The sequence below is a fragment of the Microcaecilia unicolor genome, chromosome 11 (genome assembly GCF_901765095.1).
Source record: "Microcaecilia unicolor chromosome 11, aMicUni1.1, whole genome shotgun sequence".
NCBI lineage: Eukaryota > Metazoa > Chordata > Amphibia > Gymnophiona > Siphonopidae > Microcaecilia > Microcaecilia unicolor.
The window spans coordinates 102584189-102602102 of record NC_044041.1 but is presented as its reverse complement, the minus strand read 5'-3'; the positions used below and the strand labels follow the sequence as shown (position 1 = coordinate 102602102).

General features: G+C 43.7%; 1 protein-coding gene across 3 annotated transcripts in view; it reads right to left on the bottom strand.

The window, feature by feature from the left end:
• Positions 1-17914, bottom strand: part of LOC115480740 (scaffold attachment factor B2-like) — a 205543-nt gene that overhangs the window by 127211 nt on the left and 60418 nt on the right. For all 3 annotated transcript variants that reach the window (XR_003943860.1, XM_030219611.1, XM_030219610.1), the window contains exons 8-11: positions 15192-15280; positions 8657-8806; positions 8284-8390; positions 1961-2085 (exon numbers count right to left, since the gene is read on the bottom strand). Coding sequence is in view for 2 of the 3 variants with exons in the window: in XM_030219611.1 (XP_030075471.1) it covers positions 1961-2085; positions 8284-8390; positions 8657-8806; positions 15192-15280 (471 nt within the window). In the remaining variant the exon portion in view is untranslated. The remainder of the gene's footprint in view (positions 1-1960; positions 2086-8283; positions 8391-8656; positions 8807-15191; positions 15281-17914) is intronic.

Sequence of the window (17914 nt, the reverse complement as noted above, 5' to 3'; positions counted from 1 at the left end):
AAATTAGTAATACCTTCCCAAGACAGCAATATGAAAGAACCTCTGATGGGCCCGACGATTTGGAATGTGAAGGTATGTTTCCATCAGATTCTATAATGTAAAGAACTGTCACAATGGCGAGTGAAGAGTTTCCATATGAAAACTTAGAGCTTTGAGCAAACGACTGACTCTGAGATCCAAAATGAGCTGAAGAACCCTCCTTTTTCAATACTACAAAATAAATGAAGTAGGCCCATAGCTGCATAACTTTTCTAAATGTCCCTAACCGCTTCTGCTGGAGACCGACAGGGGTCTGAAGAAAGGCATCTGGAAGAGGGTGTGCAAATTCCAAGGCATGGCCTTTTGAGAGTAAGCCCCAACACCTTCATTGGGAACTGTGGGCCTGCTGTGAGGAACCAGCAAAAACTGACCACGATGGCCACCTATCCTATCAGGGTGATACCAGACATTGAGAACAATTCCTAGCGGCCGAAGCCTACCCTGAGTGATTTAAGACAACATTCTGGCAAACAAGGCACTATCACCGAGAGTTCTCAGCAACGTATCCAGCTCCTCAACAAACACCAAAGAGCCTCTAAAAGGAAACTTACTCAGTTTGGACTTAGAAGCAACATTAGCCAACCAAATGCTAAGCCAGAGGGACGTTTTGGTCATGACTCCTAAAGACCTTGGATTTTGCTTAAGCCCTGAGTAAATCATACAAAGCAACTGCTAAGAATGCAGAGCCCATCTCAAGCTTAGCAACCTCACGTTCAATTACCAAGTCATCAACTTTCCTAAATCTAAAAAGTGCTCTGGCTACCAAGCCTCAACAGATGGCAGCCTGTGACCCAAAAGCAGAATCATCAAAACTGCATCTCAGAAGAGTGCATCCTATGATCCTGAGATCTACCAAGGCCGTGCCACCATCCATGGGCACAGCAGTCTTTCTAGTCACCACAGAAACTACTACAATAGGAGGCATCGCCCTACTCCACCCCAGCAACAGATACAGCTTGAACATGAACTGCACTAACGGAAGAGAGCATCTGGGGCATCCCAATGAGCCCGAATAACATCTCTAATACCCTGCTGAATAGGAAAATACCTGCCACCCTTCTTGATACCCTCCTGTGCCTCCAGAACGGCAGTTCATCCTCAAAATTCAGAGTGTAAAACCCTAAGGAAAATCAGATCCTGTAACTCCTTCCTGTGAGTAATCCTAACTACGGAAGGGTCCTCACCCAGGAGCAAGTCATCCAACCAAGGTCCTTTCATAGGATCCATGACCTCCTTCCAGAAGGTACTCAATCCATAACATCTTCTGAACCATCATGAGCAAACTCCTCCTCCTCCTGCCAGGAGCCCCTCTGGCACTTGAGGGATTTCCCCGGGAAGCGCCTGGAAACAAATCTGACTGGGGTACAAAGCCTTTTGTCTCAAAAGGGATAAGCATCACCAAAATGAATTCCACGGGAAGCCCAGCCTGGCACAGATGCCTGTGCATCTCCATCACCTGCAGGAACAGAAACCACTGGGTTGAACCACAGACACTAAGGTCCATGGATGCAGGTTCTAATGAGACAATGGCACATTAAGTCCACTATCTGGCTGGAGACTGAGAAACACCGATTCTTGAGGATCAGTACATGGTATTTATGGACTCACTCAATAATCAGGAATCCTCAGTCTCCACTTACTGGTAGGTGAGCTCAACTCAATCTTCTCTGAGCCGGTCTGGAGCAACGAAAGGAATGAGGACTGTCATATCCTAATGCAAGGACTTAAGAAAAATCACTAGATGTCAAATGAGGCTCTTGTTTGGATTTCTGCCAAGTGGTCATGGGAGAATTTTTTTTGTTTGTTTTAGCAACAGTTCCTAGATGGATTCTGAGCCTCACTATGGATAACATGCAATATTGGTTATGAGTCTGGATAATGCATATTTTAAAACTTCCATTAAAACAAATCTTAGAATCACCTGATTTGGTAGTCCTGGATCTATCAGAATCAGTTTTTTTCTCATCATTGTCTTTATCCTTCTCTGTTTCTTCAGATTTTGTAGATTCACTTTTATCTGTCTTCTCATCTTTCTTAGATGATGACCTACAGAACAAAAGCAAATTTAAGATTTTTCAAATGCATGGAAAGGTTGAAATTCTAAAGAAAATCCTTCCACATAATATATGGTCTTTGTGTACATCAACTGAAATTTAAAAACAGGTTTTAAATCAGATACACAAAAGGGTAAATTAGATCTTGCCTTTCTTTCCTCTAGTCCCCACCAGACATTTACATTTACACTGGCACTTATAAGCCCACAAAGTCCCAGAAAGAGGTCTGTTAACATAAGATAAATATAGAAGGCATTCCTTTGAAAGCTACACAATTTGAAAATGCATTATTTATCATAATTTGAAAAGATATGTTTTAAGAGCGTTTAAAACATTTAGTCTGGCCTAATGTTCTAATATTCAAAGGTAAGAAGTTTCACCATTTCATAGACTGAAAAAAAGTGAAATCATAAACAGACCTATAAATAACACTTAGGGTTAGCATACTGCAATAAGAAAGCCAAATCTAATAAGGCACCATGATGTCGTGAAAGAATCACAAGATCTGATAAATGTGCAGGAGCAAAGACATTTCAAATAGAAACAGTAATCGTACACAATTTAAACACAGCTCATGCCCTCATAGGCAACCAATGCAATTTTTTGAAAAAGTGGGGCAGCAGATTCATAATGACAACTACAGATCAGTCTGGTTACTCTGTTTTGAAGTGTCTGGAGTTTTTTCCGTAAGCCTTCCGACAAGCCTACTAATATTGCATTGCAGTAGTCTATTTGAAGTAAAATTAAAGACAACCAAAAGTCTAAAAGTTAGAGTTATTCTCTGACAGAAGATGGAGATTGAGAATTACTAGCTGTGATGTTCTAGCTTAAGAACCTTGTGCAGCCCTCTTGGCTAATTAGCATTTGCAAGACAAAGCAATAAGGCATTTACTCTGAGAACTAGCAACCCAGAACAGACCAACAAAAACCTGGCCTTTAAGAAACTATCCTGAGTCTTGTTTCACTTACTCCCTCAAGTGTTTTTTTTTTTTTTTTAGGATAAACACTCACCCCCCCCCCCCCCCCAACACATACCACCCCTCTTACATTTTTAAGTTCTTCTGCACAGCCAATATTCACTAAGGATGGGGACTGGACTGGTGTGGCGTGAACTTGAGGAAGGAGAAATTATGTCTCCGATACAGGACAGTAAGTAGCCTGATCAAACAGTATCATCAGATAAAGCAGAAGTGAGCATGGCAACAGTGAAACGAGCAAATACAGAATGAAACACGTATTGAGGGTAGTCCTCTGGATTTATCTGCTATTATTCAAGGAAAGAAAATTCCTTATCATCAAAGCAGATAATCCAGAGACCAGTGGAATGTAGCAAAAGTAATGATCAGTAAGGGAGGGTGTGACAAAACAGTGGGTTTAAGCCTGTAACTTGTATTTAAGTGTATTTCTCTAGTTTGGCCAGCAGGTGGCACGTTTATGTTTAAAGCTGTTACAGAGAGAAGATCTGCAGTGATGTGACCAGATACTTTTGAAGCTTCTTGTTGTTGCCAGAGAATGTGGTAAAGGCTAGGTTAGCTTAGCGGAGTTTAAAAAAGGTTTGGACGGCTTCCTGAAGGAGAAATTCATAGGCCGTTAATAAATGACTTGGGGAAAATCCACTATTTCTGGGATAAGCAGTATAAAATGTTTTGTACATTTTTGTGATCTTGCCGGGTATTTGTGACCTGGATTGGCCACTGTTGGAAACAGGATGCTGGGCTCGATGGACCTTTGGTCTTTCCCAGTATGGCAATACTTAAGTACTTATGAGCTCTGATTGGCCCAGGAGCTCAATGTCCTCTAGAACGTACTGGCTTTTGCTCCAGTCTTAGCCAGGAAGAAAAAGAGTAGGATATCTTTGCTGAGGCTCTAATAGTTATATGTCCTGATCTTCCCAGGTACTACTTAGACAGTATACAAATGTTTAGTTAGTGTTATAATTGATCCCTATTTCAGTTACCTGTTACTGTTCTGCTGATTGCACTTTTTCTGTTTTACTGTTCAATTCTTTTTTTTTTTTGTTTATTGCTCTGTCTGGACTGATAAAGAATCCTGGTGGTTTATTTGCTGGGTCTGTGAGTGCTTTCTAGAACTGTGGGAGAACTGGGAGTTTGGCAGCAGTAACCTAGAAATCACTGGGGAACACACTGAGAGCGGGAGATTTGCCCAAAGGCGATTAAGACCTAGTCGATGGCGTGGAGGGTGCTAGTGTACAGCACAAGCGGCAGGTGCAGGCGGACCAGAGCTATGCTGGGGAGACAAGTGGCTGTGGGGTAGCCCCAGGCAGGTAGCTAGATGTTTCTTCAGAGGGCAACAGAAATACCAGCAGACAGCACAGATGCTCCGAAAGATGCCTCCGATCTGGCAGACACATCAAGACGGTAACGCTTAGAAAAGGTGTGCAGTGAAGACCACGTGGTGGACTGCCAAAACTCATCCAGAAAAAAAGAATATTCCATGCACAAGGTAAAAAGAGCTCTGGATGAGTGCATCTGCAGAGAAGGTGGAGGAGGTTAACCAAACAGGATTAAGAGCAGCCAAACTAGGTTCCTCGATCCACTAGTCGCTTTAGAGGCTGCCACACCAAACTAAGATCTGAAAGATGAAATTCGTAACTGCCAGGTACCGTCTCAACACCCGGACGGACTCGCGTCAAGATGATGCAAAAAGGTAAAATCTGTTGTCTAGTCTTCCTTTTTGAAGGCAGGAAGAAACAAAGGCAATACGAGAACAAGCCATAATCTTAGGCAAAAAAGAAGGCACCATACAGATAGTGACTCCCGCCACCAAGCACGGAAAAGAGTCCAAAGGGACAAAGCCAGCCGTTCTGAAATTCACCTGGCCGAGGAAATGGACATAAGATCCTTAACTGTAGCCCTTTTCATGTGCTCAAAGGGAGGCTTCCGGAGAGCCTTGAGCACCAGGTTAAGATTCCCGGAGGGGGGGGGGGGGGGGGTGCATACCGAGTGTAGAGGGGGGTTTAAGATGGAGTACCTCTAAGAAACAGCACAACATCCAGATGAACGAGTCACACCATGACAACAGGCCAGGATGGCCATTGGGCCCATAAAGTGTTGTACGCCAGGCCTTTTTCAAAGACTTCCTGTAAGGCCAAAAGGAGGGACAAGGAATATTTGAAAGGTGTAAAGAGCTCTCTGCACATCAAGACTCTAAGACTCACCAGATGCAACCATATGCTGAAGACATGGCAAGCTTTCACACCAATAAAAAGGTGGTATTGTCCTCTGGATAACCTCTCTCTCAGTGGCTCAAGACCCAGGCCATAAGATCAAATAGATAGTCCATGAGGGCTGGAGCAGAGGCAGCACGGCTTATCCAGAAGCTGTATCAAATCCATGCACAAAGGTCTGCGTGGCCAGTCCAGAGCCACTAGTATCACCTGAGCCGGGTGAATAAGGATCGGGTGCAGAACTCTGCAGATCGGCTAAGGGGGAAGATGTAAAGTGGGTCAGTCTCCAGCCAGGGCTGTAGAACAGCATCAATACCTTCAGAACCCAACTCTTGGAAGGATCAGGGAACATTCGCACTGCGACGCATCACCATAAGATCTAAGCCAGAGTCCCCTACCTATCGACCAAGAATGGAAACACCCTTGCAGTCAATTCCAAATCTCCTGCGTCCAGAGTTTTTCTGCTCTGGAAGTCTGCCTGAACATTTTGCACCCCAGCAATGTGGATAAACTATATGTCCTGATATCCCCAGGTACTATTTGTAAACAAATGTATTATAATTGATCCATATTTCAGTTGTTACTGTTTGCTGATTGGACATTTTCTCTTCGTCGTTCATGACAACAAACATTTTTAGTTTATTGCCTCTGCCTGTCTGGACTAAGAATCCTGGTGGTTTGTGTGTGTCTGTGAGTGCTTTCTAGGAACTGTGGAGACCACTGGGATTGTGGCACCTGTAACCAAAAAAATCTCTGGGGATAATTGGAGAGCGGGAGACTCGCACAGAGGCGGTTGGGGACCCAGTCAGTGGGAGAGGGGTGCTAGTATATAGCACAAGAAGCAGGTGCAGAGAGGCTTGAGCTGTGCTGGGGTTAGACCCTCTAAGTGAACACGGGTAACCCCAGGCGGATGGCTAGTTGTTTCGTGACAGTAACCATCTCTGATGTTAAGATCTAAATTTACTCTTTATCATCCCAACAGACCTGTCCAGACACACTGGAGGTAAAGCAGTGCTCAATTAGGGTGGGACAGGGTCAGCCCTGCCTCCAAGACTGCACCTCCTAGCATAAACACCCAATTTGTAGTAACAGGTAAAGGAATGCAGCAAGACTTAAGTAGCTACTTTGAAAATCTCACTTGGTGGAATAAGCCTGTGTTCAGCCCAGAAATACACAGACTTCTACAAAACTGGGTCCATAGTAAGTCAAAGACCAGGAAATCGTGGAGGATAAAGAAATGCAATCGCCTCCTTAAACCATCTAGCCACAGTACTTTGGACGCTGCCTCGCCTTTTCAGGAGCTCCCAAAAAGCCTATACAAGGTCCCGAAAGTTTTCATATGCTTCACGTAAGTCCACAAAATCCATCTGACCTACATTACTACATATATATATATATATATATATATATATATATATATATATATATCCCCCAATATATACCAAGAACACCCCCCCCCCTTTTTTTTTTTTTTAAAAGAACTCCCACTTCGTCACCCCCCCCCCCCCCCCCAAAGGAAGTCCCCCTTTCTGGGTCTACCATATCGCCCTGATAGTATAGTGGAGAGTCAGAACAAGAGCCATTCTCACTTGCTCCTGCCATTTTCCTCATTCAAAATGACTGCCGTGACTTCTAGCATCAGTCTCAAGACTGCTGGTTGCAGCAATTGTTTTGGGATTACAGCCAGAACGGGCTTGTTGGGCTGCATTTGACAAAGATAACCGTAGCCCACATCTTGGGAGTCACTCATTAGCATGCTTGCCATTTCCCCACTTGTCTATGGAGAACACAAAGTTGCTTACATGTAATGAGTATCCTCCATAGACAACAGAGGAATGCAGCCACACTCGCCATCCCTGCCGACAATCCTCTCTTCTGCATGATTCAGCATTCCAGCAATGGTACATCCTAATCCAGCATGAGAACTCCCACACATGCCTACACACAAAGTTTCAAAAACTAGGGCATGGTAGTCAGCTCCATCGATAACACCACCAACTAATGTGGATGCATTTTCCTGTCTATGGAGAACCCATCATTACAGGTAAGCAACTTCAAGGAACATACAAGCACAATAGTCGCACAGCTTCACACTGCAGGGCACCTTTTTCTCTCTGCACCAGTAGGACAGCTATCTAGTCTACCATGTACTTCCTCCCCAGCATGGCTGCAGTGGTTCCCACTCCTCCAAGCCCTGTTACAAGAAAGACAACTAGCATTACTCCTCGCTCTCCTTCCACTGAAACAGCAGCAATTTCTCCTCCACAGGCAGGCAATCAGCTGCAGCTCATGGCTCACAGTTCCTACTGCTCTACATCCACCCCACATATAGGGTGGTAAGAAATATTCTGCAGATCACACAGGGGTCAGCATGTGACTACCATGACACAGCTCAGTCAGCAGGGAGAAGTAAAAACTAGCATCTGATAACCCTGGAAATAGCACATGGGCAGAAAGAGGTCAGTAACACCATATCTGCCTATAAACCACCAGGGACAAATTGAAAACCTATACTGAATCCAAAAGGGGCCCTTCCCCTCAACCATCCATCAGTCTCTCCTACTTGCACAATCTTAGTGGATCCACCTTGCCCTGTGCATTTTCAACATATTCCTCCCCCCTCCCTCACGTAGGTTCTCCTCCTCCCTGCCAACCCCTATGCTTATTCGCCCCCTACCATGTCAGTACAAGAGGATGGATCATTCTGTTAGCTGGCAGAACAGATATTCCAGATGAGGTCCCTCAGCAACCTCAATCTTCGCTGTAGGGCTATTACCCCTACCCATTTTCTCCAGAAAGCATCTGAACTGGTCTGATGGGTCGATAAGAAATTTCTTATGTATCTGAAGCCTCACTAAAATGAACTGATGTTCCCCAAAAATATTAGCCAAAATTCTGAATGTTTTAGGCCTAGCTTCAATCAAAGCAATTATGCTCTCTTTCAAAAAGAAAATTCAACCAACAATACGTTATCTAATAAAATGAAACAGCAATGAACATTACTTTTCAGATTTTGAATCTGTAGAGTGATGCCTGTCACTGCCAACTGATTTTTCTTTCACATCATTTTCTTTTTCAGATGGTTTTCGTCCTGCTGGCTCATTTTTCGCCTGAAATCAAATTTTAACAAATAGTTAATTTGCTGGGATGGGGGGTGGGGGTGGGAGGGGGCAGCTCATCAAATCATTACAGGACTAAAAGTTGGCAATGATGGGAAAAGTTATCAAAAGTAGTAAATGGGGGGGGGGGGGGGGAGGCAGAGAATCAAAATACTTCCGTTTTTAGTAAATTTCTTTAGACAAAACAATACAAAACCGCATACAAACATCCCATCTTATTCATATTTGATAAGTATTAGTGGAGCCTAATTACTTACTCGCTCTACAGAGATCATTCTCCCATGCAACTCAGTTCGATGAAGATGATTAATACATTTTGTTGCCTCCTCAGATGATGACATTGTAACAAACCCATAGCAACGAGCACCAGGACTTCGAGCATTAGTTACCACTTTTGCACCAACCACCTTCAAGGAAAAAAAAAATAGTAATTTTATGACATACTGCAAACAAGATGGCAACAAAGTATTACATTTTTTTAATACAATGTTTCAATCTAGCTACCTGAATGAGAATACATTCATACTACTCAGAAGTGTATTACATTAAAACAATGCCAGTAAGAAGGAGAATTTAAAGTCCACCCCCCCCTCACTGTGAAATTAGGCCTTATCTGCTTATTTTCTTTCATCTAGAACCTCCAGACCAGTCAAGATGCTTAGGTTACGAACACGTACCACTAGAGGGAGATTGAGAATCCCTGGGGTTGGATAATGCATACCTATCCTGTGCAGAACCCAACCAGCCAGTACACAGATAAAGCAGAGAAATGAAGAAACAGAACACCATAGAGCCCTGTACCTGCCCTCCCCCCCCCCCCCCAATAAAAACTGTGCTTCTGCAGACCGACCATAACTAGTGACCTGACCTGCACCAGTCGAAAACCAGGAAACATACCTAGCACTTCTTATCGTCTTCATGCCATGTGTACTAGTAAACAAACCACAGCAAGCTCGAGCAAACAAACAAGAAATGGGGTTCTTGACCGATCTGAAAGGTCTAGAGGAAAGAAAATTAGCAGGTAAGGCCTAATTTCACCTTCCTCAGCAACCCTCCAGATAGGTTAAGACGTTTGGGAAGTATCAAAGCAGTAAACCACTAAGGGTGGGACCACCAGAAACCAGAAGTCAAAACCATTGTCCCAGCATCTTCTTTCACCTGTACGTAGATTCTGTAATGCTTCACAAAGGAATGCAAAGACCACCCTGCCGTTCTGCAAATGTCCTGTGGCAGAATCAAACTGCTCTCTGCTCAGGTGGTAGCCACCCACTGAATGGAATACGTCTTTAAGTACCAATAGCATATAGCTGCCCTTGAGCAAACAAGCTGAAGCAATTGCCTCCTTCAGCCACCAGGCTACAGTCACCCTGGAGCACACGGCCTCCTTCTTCGAACCTCCATACAGAACAACCAACTTCCTACATCCTCCTCAGACAACGCTGCACTATTTTCACATCCAATCTCACCAAGCAACGCTAATCCGAATCCCCTGCTCTATCCCCCAGAACCAGCAAGGAGACAACCCCAACCATATGAAAGTCCAAAACAACCTTGAGCAGAAAAGATGGAACTGGCTTTATAGCGAAACCTTCTCCCTGGAAAAGACAAGAAGGATTCCCTACAGTAAAGCCTGAAACGCCGAAATCCTTCAGGCTGCTACCAAAAACACTGTCTTCAAAGTGAGATCCATACAGGTGGCTCACCTCAAGTGGTTCAAAAAGGAGCACCCACCAGAACCTCGAAGATGAGATTCAAATCCCACGGAGGCACCAAAGGATGCCACAGAGGCCTAAGAAGTTTCACCCCATGAAGAAAACAGACCACACCCAGAGAAGAACCAAGGACAACCCCTGAACTTCACCCAACAAGCCAAAGTTGCAACCTGCACTTTCAAGGCGGACAGAGACACACCTCTGTCCAAACCATCCTGCAGAAATTTCAAAATCTCTGCGATCAAAGCACACAAAGGCTGAAAAGACCCACCAGGACCCCGGTGGAAACACAAAGCAACACCTGATGCGGTCACGGAAGGACCAAAGCATCCATCCCTTCGGAATGAGGATCCCTCCAATGATTAAATTTTTATTTATTTTTATTTATTTAGAGTACTTATACCCCACCTTTTCCCACAGAATTCAGGCTCAAGGTGGCTTACAAGAGACTGGAAAGGTTAATGCCAAACAGAAAAAATATACATATAATAGGTAAACAGAGAAATAGAGGGGAGAAAAAGAAAAAAAAAAAGAGGAGATGGTCTGTCCATTTGATGTTGTGAAGGTGGCGAAACACTGACGAGTATGGTAGCAATGCAGCTCTCTTCAACCGCCAAAAACAGCTGACTGTAAAGTGGACATCGCCGAACAGGAATGGCAAAGCAGGCGAAAGCCAACGGCTGGAAACGGGGAGACAGAAGTGAGATTCCCACGATGAGCAAAAGTCTTCAAGACGCCTCCCTCACTTAAAGCAGCTGGCGACACTCAGCAGAAGGCAACTGACAACGCAGGCCAGCATGGATCAGCGGCTGGGCAGAGCGGCAAACAGTGCAGGCAGAACACTCCAGAAGATGGCCTACAGTGCAGTGAGCATTGTCAGCTATTTCCATGAGATCCATCTGAGGCAGACCCCATCTCAACACAATGCAGTCTAAAGCCAATCAGAGAGACCACTTGCCAGGATCTAGAGTGTTTCTGCTCAGAAAATCTGCTCACATCTTGTCCACACCAGCCACATGTACAGCGGAGAGGTCCTAATGATGTGCTTCCGCCCAGAACACCAACACTACCATCTCCTCTGCTACTGCCCAACTCTTCATATCATCCTGCCAATTTACACAGACCACAGCCGTGGCATTGTCACCTCATGGCTCTGCCAACTATGAGCGGTCAGGACTCCAGAGCTAACCCATCGCTCGTGTCTCCAGCTGATTGATCAACCAGCGACCCTGAGCCACAAGCCGAAGACAACAAGCCTCCAAGCCAGGCATTCTGTGGTGACCACTACCCACTCTGGCGACTCCAGAGGCATGTCCTTCTCCAGATGAGGTGTGCAAAGCCACCACTGCAGACTGCGCCAGGGAGTCCCCAAAAGGGGAAGATGCCCCTTCAAACTTTGTCTCTGTGGAGACCAGCGAGCAACAGCTCGCTGCAATGGCCTCATGTGAGCCCTGGCCCACGGAATTACTTCCAAAGCCTCTGCCATCAAGCCCAGGGACCTGCAGATTGCTCCTGTGGCCCGATCCTGTCTCCGACAGGCGCTGCCAAATCTGCCCCTACGAGGTCTTTTTCCCACCACCAGAGCAGCTCCCACAATGGGAGCATCACCCCAGACTACCTGCCTTCAAAGCCATCCCTCCTGAGCACTCACCCACTGAAGTGGGGCCTGAGAGAGAAGCCTTCTGCAGCAGCTGAGGTGGCCCTGAAGCACGGAAAGAATCCAAGATGGAGGCGGTTCCCGCCGAAATCGGGACCACTGCCTGCAGAACAGAATCTGCCCCATCACAGAACCGCTCTGTGGCCAAGTCAAGCAGTACCACCAAAGCCAGCTTTGGCTCACCACAGAGCCAACACTGCACCCCAGGCATCTCAATCCCCCAGTGTGAGCGGCAGCGCAACAGCTTGGGTGCACACATCTCCGTAGGACTTGAAGGGCCAAAAAAAGAAAGAAGCTCGACCAAAAGTCAGCAAAACCCTCTCCGAGCCCAGCAATGAACTACCCTTGCCCTCCCGGACTGCTAAAGGACCAGCACACAGTATTTGTTTTTCTCTCTCTAAATACCTCAACAGAGAGAAATAAGAAAGCCCCCAAGAAAGTCAGAGCACCCAAAATACCCCACCCCAATTGGTCCTACCAGACCGGTCAGGCTGCACATCTACTCTCTGCTAAAGACTGAGAAATACTGGCTGGTTGGGTTATGCACAGGATATACAGTATCCAAACTTAGGTGTTCTCAGTCTCCCTTTGCTGGTAGGCATGCACAATCCAAGCGTCTTGACCGGTCTGGAAGGTTGCTGAGGAATAAACAGACCAGAGAAGAGTTCAAACATTTGAGCAGATTAAGCAGAAATAGCTCATGATCCATAAAGTTAACAGGCCACTGACCATTTGATGATAGGCAGCTGAATTCATAAATACAATTTTTTGAATTAACCCTAGAACGCAAGACGTTAAAAATATACATATTAACGTCATGGGGGCCTTTTAGGCCCCCATGCACATAATGTAGAAAAACACACTTAAATAACTTTCACAAGTTTATTTCAAAATTGCTCAATAAAATATGAATAGTGGACAACATTTTAATTATAATTTTTCACAGAAAACACCAAAAAATCTTTTTTTTCCCAAATTTCACGCAAAGACATGAAAACACACAAAAATGCATAGAAATCTATAGCAAATTAGCTGCAGCTACATTTTTATTCTAACTTTCTTTTCTATTATATTAGTCTTCCAAACAATTCTGACATGTTATTTTTTCAGAAGAGTGTTCTTTGCAAACAGTTTCCTTACAAGTGGAACAATATCGCTCAGTTTTCCTCTCTATGTTTCTTGGACACATGAAACAACGCTTTCGTTTTCTTTCTCCTGGCTCTGGAGTAATCTGAAACTGTACGCCACACCGTTTCATTGCTTCTTTAGTTTTCTTTGGCAAGCATTTCAAGTCGCTTCGCTCTGTCATGTGAGGTATTACAAGTTCATGACAAAGGTCCTTCAAGAATAAGCGTCTCCTGTCCTTCCTCTGTGCATGAAATTCAGGATGAGTTTCTGTATAAATAATGAATGAATTTAGGGCTGCTACATCAAGCATATTTGAAAATAGTACTACAGGCCATCGTTTTGTTTGCCTCTTACACGAATATTCTCCCACCATCTCATCCATTTTATCTACACCTCCTTTTGTTGCATTGTAATGCAGGATGATTTCTGGTTTCAATTTTTGGTTATTGCTGTCAACACTGCAATCGTGATGCATGGTACTGAGTAAAATTACAGATTTCTCCTTCTTTGCCTGGTAAGATACCAAAGTCGCTTTGTTATTGAATCCAAAGACACTCTCATAAAGTGCTCGCTGACGATTGTGTTTGAGTGCTGCTGGAATTTCTCGTCTGTTTTGCTTTATAGTACCAACAAGTGTAATAGCTTTTGCAAGCAGAAAATTGCCTAGTTCAACATTGGTGAAATAATTGTCCATGGTGATGTTTCTACCTGAATTGAATATTGGAACAGCAAGAGTTTTGACTATTTCAGACCCCAGATCCTTCTGTACTGGTGCACCAACCTCTTTGCCACAGTAGATTACGCCATTTATGCCATAATAATTTGCAGAATCACACATCCAGAAGATTTTTATACCGTACTTGGCTGGCTTGCTGGGCATGTATTGTATGAATTTGCAGCGTCCTCTGAACGGTACAAGTTGCTCATCTACAGTAACATTAGTACTAGGATTGTAAAGTTTTGTGCAATTTTTGATAAATATGTTCCAGATATAACTGATAGGGGCTAATTTGTCTGTTTCAAACCTCGCTGCACGAGTTCGCTTATCATCAAAGCGAATGATCCTTCTAATTTCCTCATATCTGCCCACTGACATTGTCGCCTTATAGTGTGGATCAGAAAGTGGGTCCAGAAATAATTCTCGTATTGGGACATCATACGATTTTTGACTCCCTGCCAGCAGGAAAAGTCCAATATATGCATAAAGTTCCTCTTTTGAGATATTTTTCCAGGACTTATTTTTTTGCTGAAGCGATACATCTTCCTTCTAGGTTTGAACATAATAGGACCTCTTCTGCAATATTGTCAGAAAAATAAGTACAGAATACATCTTTAGGGGTAAAGTAACTGGGACTTCCCACAGCTCCTTGAGCCTGTCTCACAATATTGTGTATTGGAGTACGTCCGACTAATGTAGGATTACTGTCCCAAAAACATTCGTTTTGGATGTTCTACTTATCACTTCTTGAGGATCCACTAGATTCACTTCTTCATCATCAGAAGAATCACTGGATGAGGATGTTTGATTAGCTGGTGGCAGATATTCTTCATCAGACAAAGATAGTTCACTTTCATCATCGCTTTGAAACATAATCGCTTCAATCTCTTGGTCAGTCAGACACTTGGAGGAAGACTGTGCCATTGCTGACTAGATGTTAGAAAATGAAACAGATTTCCTCTCAACAGCTTATCTTATCACAGGTCCTTCAGCAATTAGCTCACAGTGTATACTGTCCTCAGTGTTCAGAGGACCTGAGGTGATGTCATGGCCTTATCACTCCCTCCAAAAATCACATGACATCCTCACATGTTATTATCCACACCCTGGCCCCTCCACCAGCATTACTGAGTACAAATAAAGTAACTTGAGACACAAACACTTCTGAGAACATGATAAAAACAGCGGGGGCCTAAAAGGCCCCCAATTCGTACAGATGTAGTTTTCACCAAACAAGCATTGTTACACCATAATGCCTATGAAAAAAAATTATATGAACAACTGGATATTATCAACAATGACATACTTGAGGAATACCTTGAGTTTCAAAATTCTAACTAAAGTAATTTTGCAGATAATAGCAAAAATGTAAGCATGGGGGCCTAAAAGGCCCCCAATATGCGTTCTAGGGTTAAGGATTCCAAAATAAAGCTACCACTAACACTAAAAAACCTGATATGGATAAAAAAAAATCTCAGACATAGAATACAATGTCAAATTTAAAGCATTGCTGGAAAGACAACTATTTGTTCTCTACCTTCAGCCTGTTTTGCAGGAAAAAGATGAAAATTACTTACTTTTCCATATTTACTGAAAAGGTTCTTCAAATCAGTAGCTCTGGTAGTAGAAGAAAGTCCACTAACCCACAGATTCCTACTAGGGTGACCTAAGGGAAAAGGGTACCACAAGTAAAATTTTATATTTAGTTTGTTTAACAGCCAAGGTACTAAATCTGAAAACCAATAGAAACCTCCCAAAATACTTAATCGATGGTCATCAAATACTGACAAATTTGCCAGACTTATTTTTATTTCATTTCTTATATGTGTATGTTTAGACAACAACAAAACATCAAATTAGTGAATAAAAAATTATAATATATGGACAGGACTGCCTGCAAATCTGAAAGATATCAAAAGCAGTGTATATTCAAGTACAGTACATTGTTTGGTCCCTACAGGGCTCAATCTGAGTTTGTACCTGAGACAATGGAGGGTTTGGTAACTTGCCCAAGATCACAAAGAAAGAGAATACACATGGGGCATAAACTGCATACAATGACAGGGATTTTTTAGCTGGTTTCATTAACCAGCTAATGAACATATGTAGCTTATATTGAAAAAGTAAATGTGGGAAATTTGTTTCCAGGTGCTGCAGTGCAGGTCACGGGACCCACCAATGTTAAAGGAAGCGCCAGTCATATTAACAAATGTCTGTACAGTGACAACCCCCCCCCCCCCTTGAGGTTCTGCCGAATGTTTGTTTTGTTCTTTGCAGCCTTTTCGTAAGAAACTTCTTTATGTATGCTGATGTACTCATCTCAGGGATGAGACTGAGCATTAACAAGCATCCAGATTCTGAAAAGAAATTGCTAGGACATTTTCTCCTTCACAACCATACCTCTTGTTCCAAAAGAAAAGAAACTTGAATTATGTACTATAATTAATCTCTTATCATTCCACAAGCTATCAATGTAATTCTCAGAGAAATGTTCTGCCCTTTAATAAATCTGTATACCGCTAACAGCAGGATATAAGCCCCTAATGTAAGGAAAAATTAGACCTTATCTGCTAATTTGCTTTCCTTTAGTCCCTCCGGACAAGCCCAGGATTGGACTGATGAGTTGTGTACTCCTTCCAGCAGGTGGAGACTGAGAAGTACTGACTCTGGGATCCAACAAGAGCCCCGGCCATGTGACCCTACTCAGTATTTATCTAACAAAGCAGGAAAGAAAAGGCTTATCTTCTGTGTCACCAAGAATCTGAGCAGCCACACAAGCACCAAAAATAATGTGCTTGAAACAGACGCCTAAAGTTTTGCGTCTCTTACATGCAAACAACCCTCCCTGGGGAAGATGTTTGAGAACCAGGAATTTCTCTGGTGTTTTTTGTCTTTTTTTGGCATCAACCGCCAAAGTGAAACGCACAGAGCAGCTCTGAACTGGAACCCTCTGACTAAACAAGACAACAAATGAACATTGCTAGAAGTACTCTTCAGAACAAACAAGAATATATCGAGCTGAGATCATGGGAGGGACCTGGGCCGGTCTGGAGAGACTAAAGGAAAGCAAATTAGAAGGTAAGGTCTAATTTCTCCTTCCTTAGCATTCCTTACGGACCAGACCAGGATTGGACTGATGGGATGTAACAAAGCAATCCCTTAAGGGGGGAACCCCAGCAAACCTGCCTTGAGGACCCTAGTCCCAAAAACCACTTCCTGACAATATTAGACATCTAGCCTGCAGTGCTTAGAAAAGGAATACAAGGAAGCTCAAGTAACAGCTTTACAAATGTCCATGGGCAGTAACAGAAACCTCTCCGCCCAAGAAGCTACTTGACCTCTCACAGAATTGACCTTAAGTCTTTCTGGGACCTGTTTTCCCGCCAAGAAGTAAGTGGAAGCTATCATCTCCTTAAGCCACCTCAAAATAGTGGGCTTGGAAGCCGCTAACCCCTTGCGAGAACCTCCAAAAAGCAAAAACAGACGGTCCGACCGCCTGAAGTCTTCCGTGACTTTCAGATGTTTTGAGAAACCTCCTAACATTCAGAGTCCGAAATTTCCGCTGATCCTTCGAACTGGAGGAGCCCAAAACCGGCAACACCACCAGTTGAGAGATATGAAAACGTGAGACAACTTTAGGAAGAAATGAAGGCACACGACATAAAATTAATCACTCTTGAGAACTCCAAGAAAGGAGACCTACAGGAAAAAGTCTACAACTCTGAAACCCACATGATGGCTACCATAAATACAGTCTTGAGAGTTAAGTCCTTGAACAAGATGACAAAGGTTCTAAGGATGTCCTAGTGAGGACAGAAAGTACTAAATTCAGGTTCTAGGCTGGAAAAATGTCCGACCGGACAGCGAATGAGACCGACCCCTTTCAAGAAACGGGACACATCCGGATGACAAGTTAAAAACTTACCTTGCACTTTTCCCCGAAAGCAGGGTAACACTGCCACCTGCATCTTAAGAAAAGTTAAAGCCAATCCTTTATCAAAACCCTGCTGCAAAAAGTTCAGCATCTCCGCTACGGAAGCACGATGAGGAGAGAGACCCCGCTCAGAACACCAGTCTTCAAAAACTCACCAAGGTCTGATATAATTCAGGGACGTCGACCAACGACACGAATAAAGCATGGTGGAGATGATCTAAGAAGAGTAACCCCTCCGACAAAATCAAGACTGGTCTGGATGAAGTATTGGATCCTGAACCAAACGACTGACCTGATCTGGAAGCCAAAGCGGAGGAGTCAGCTGTAAACACATTAGATCCGAGTACCATGGCCTGCGAGGCCAAT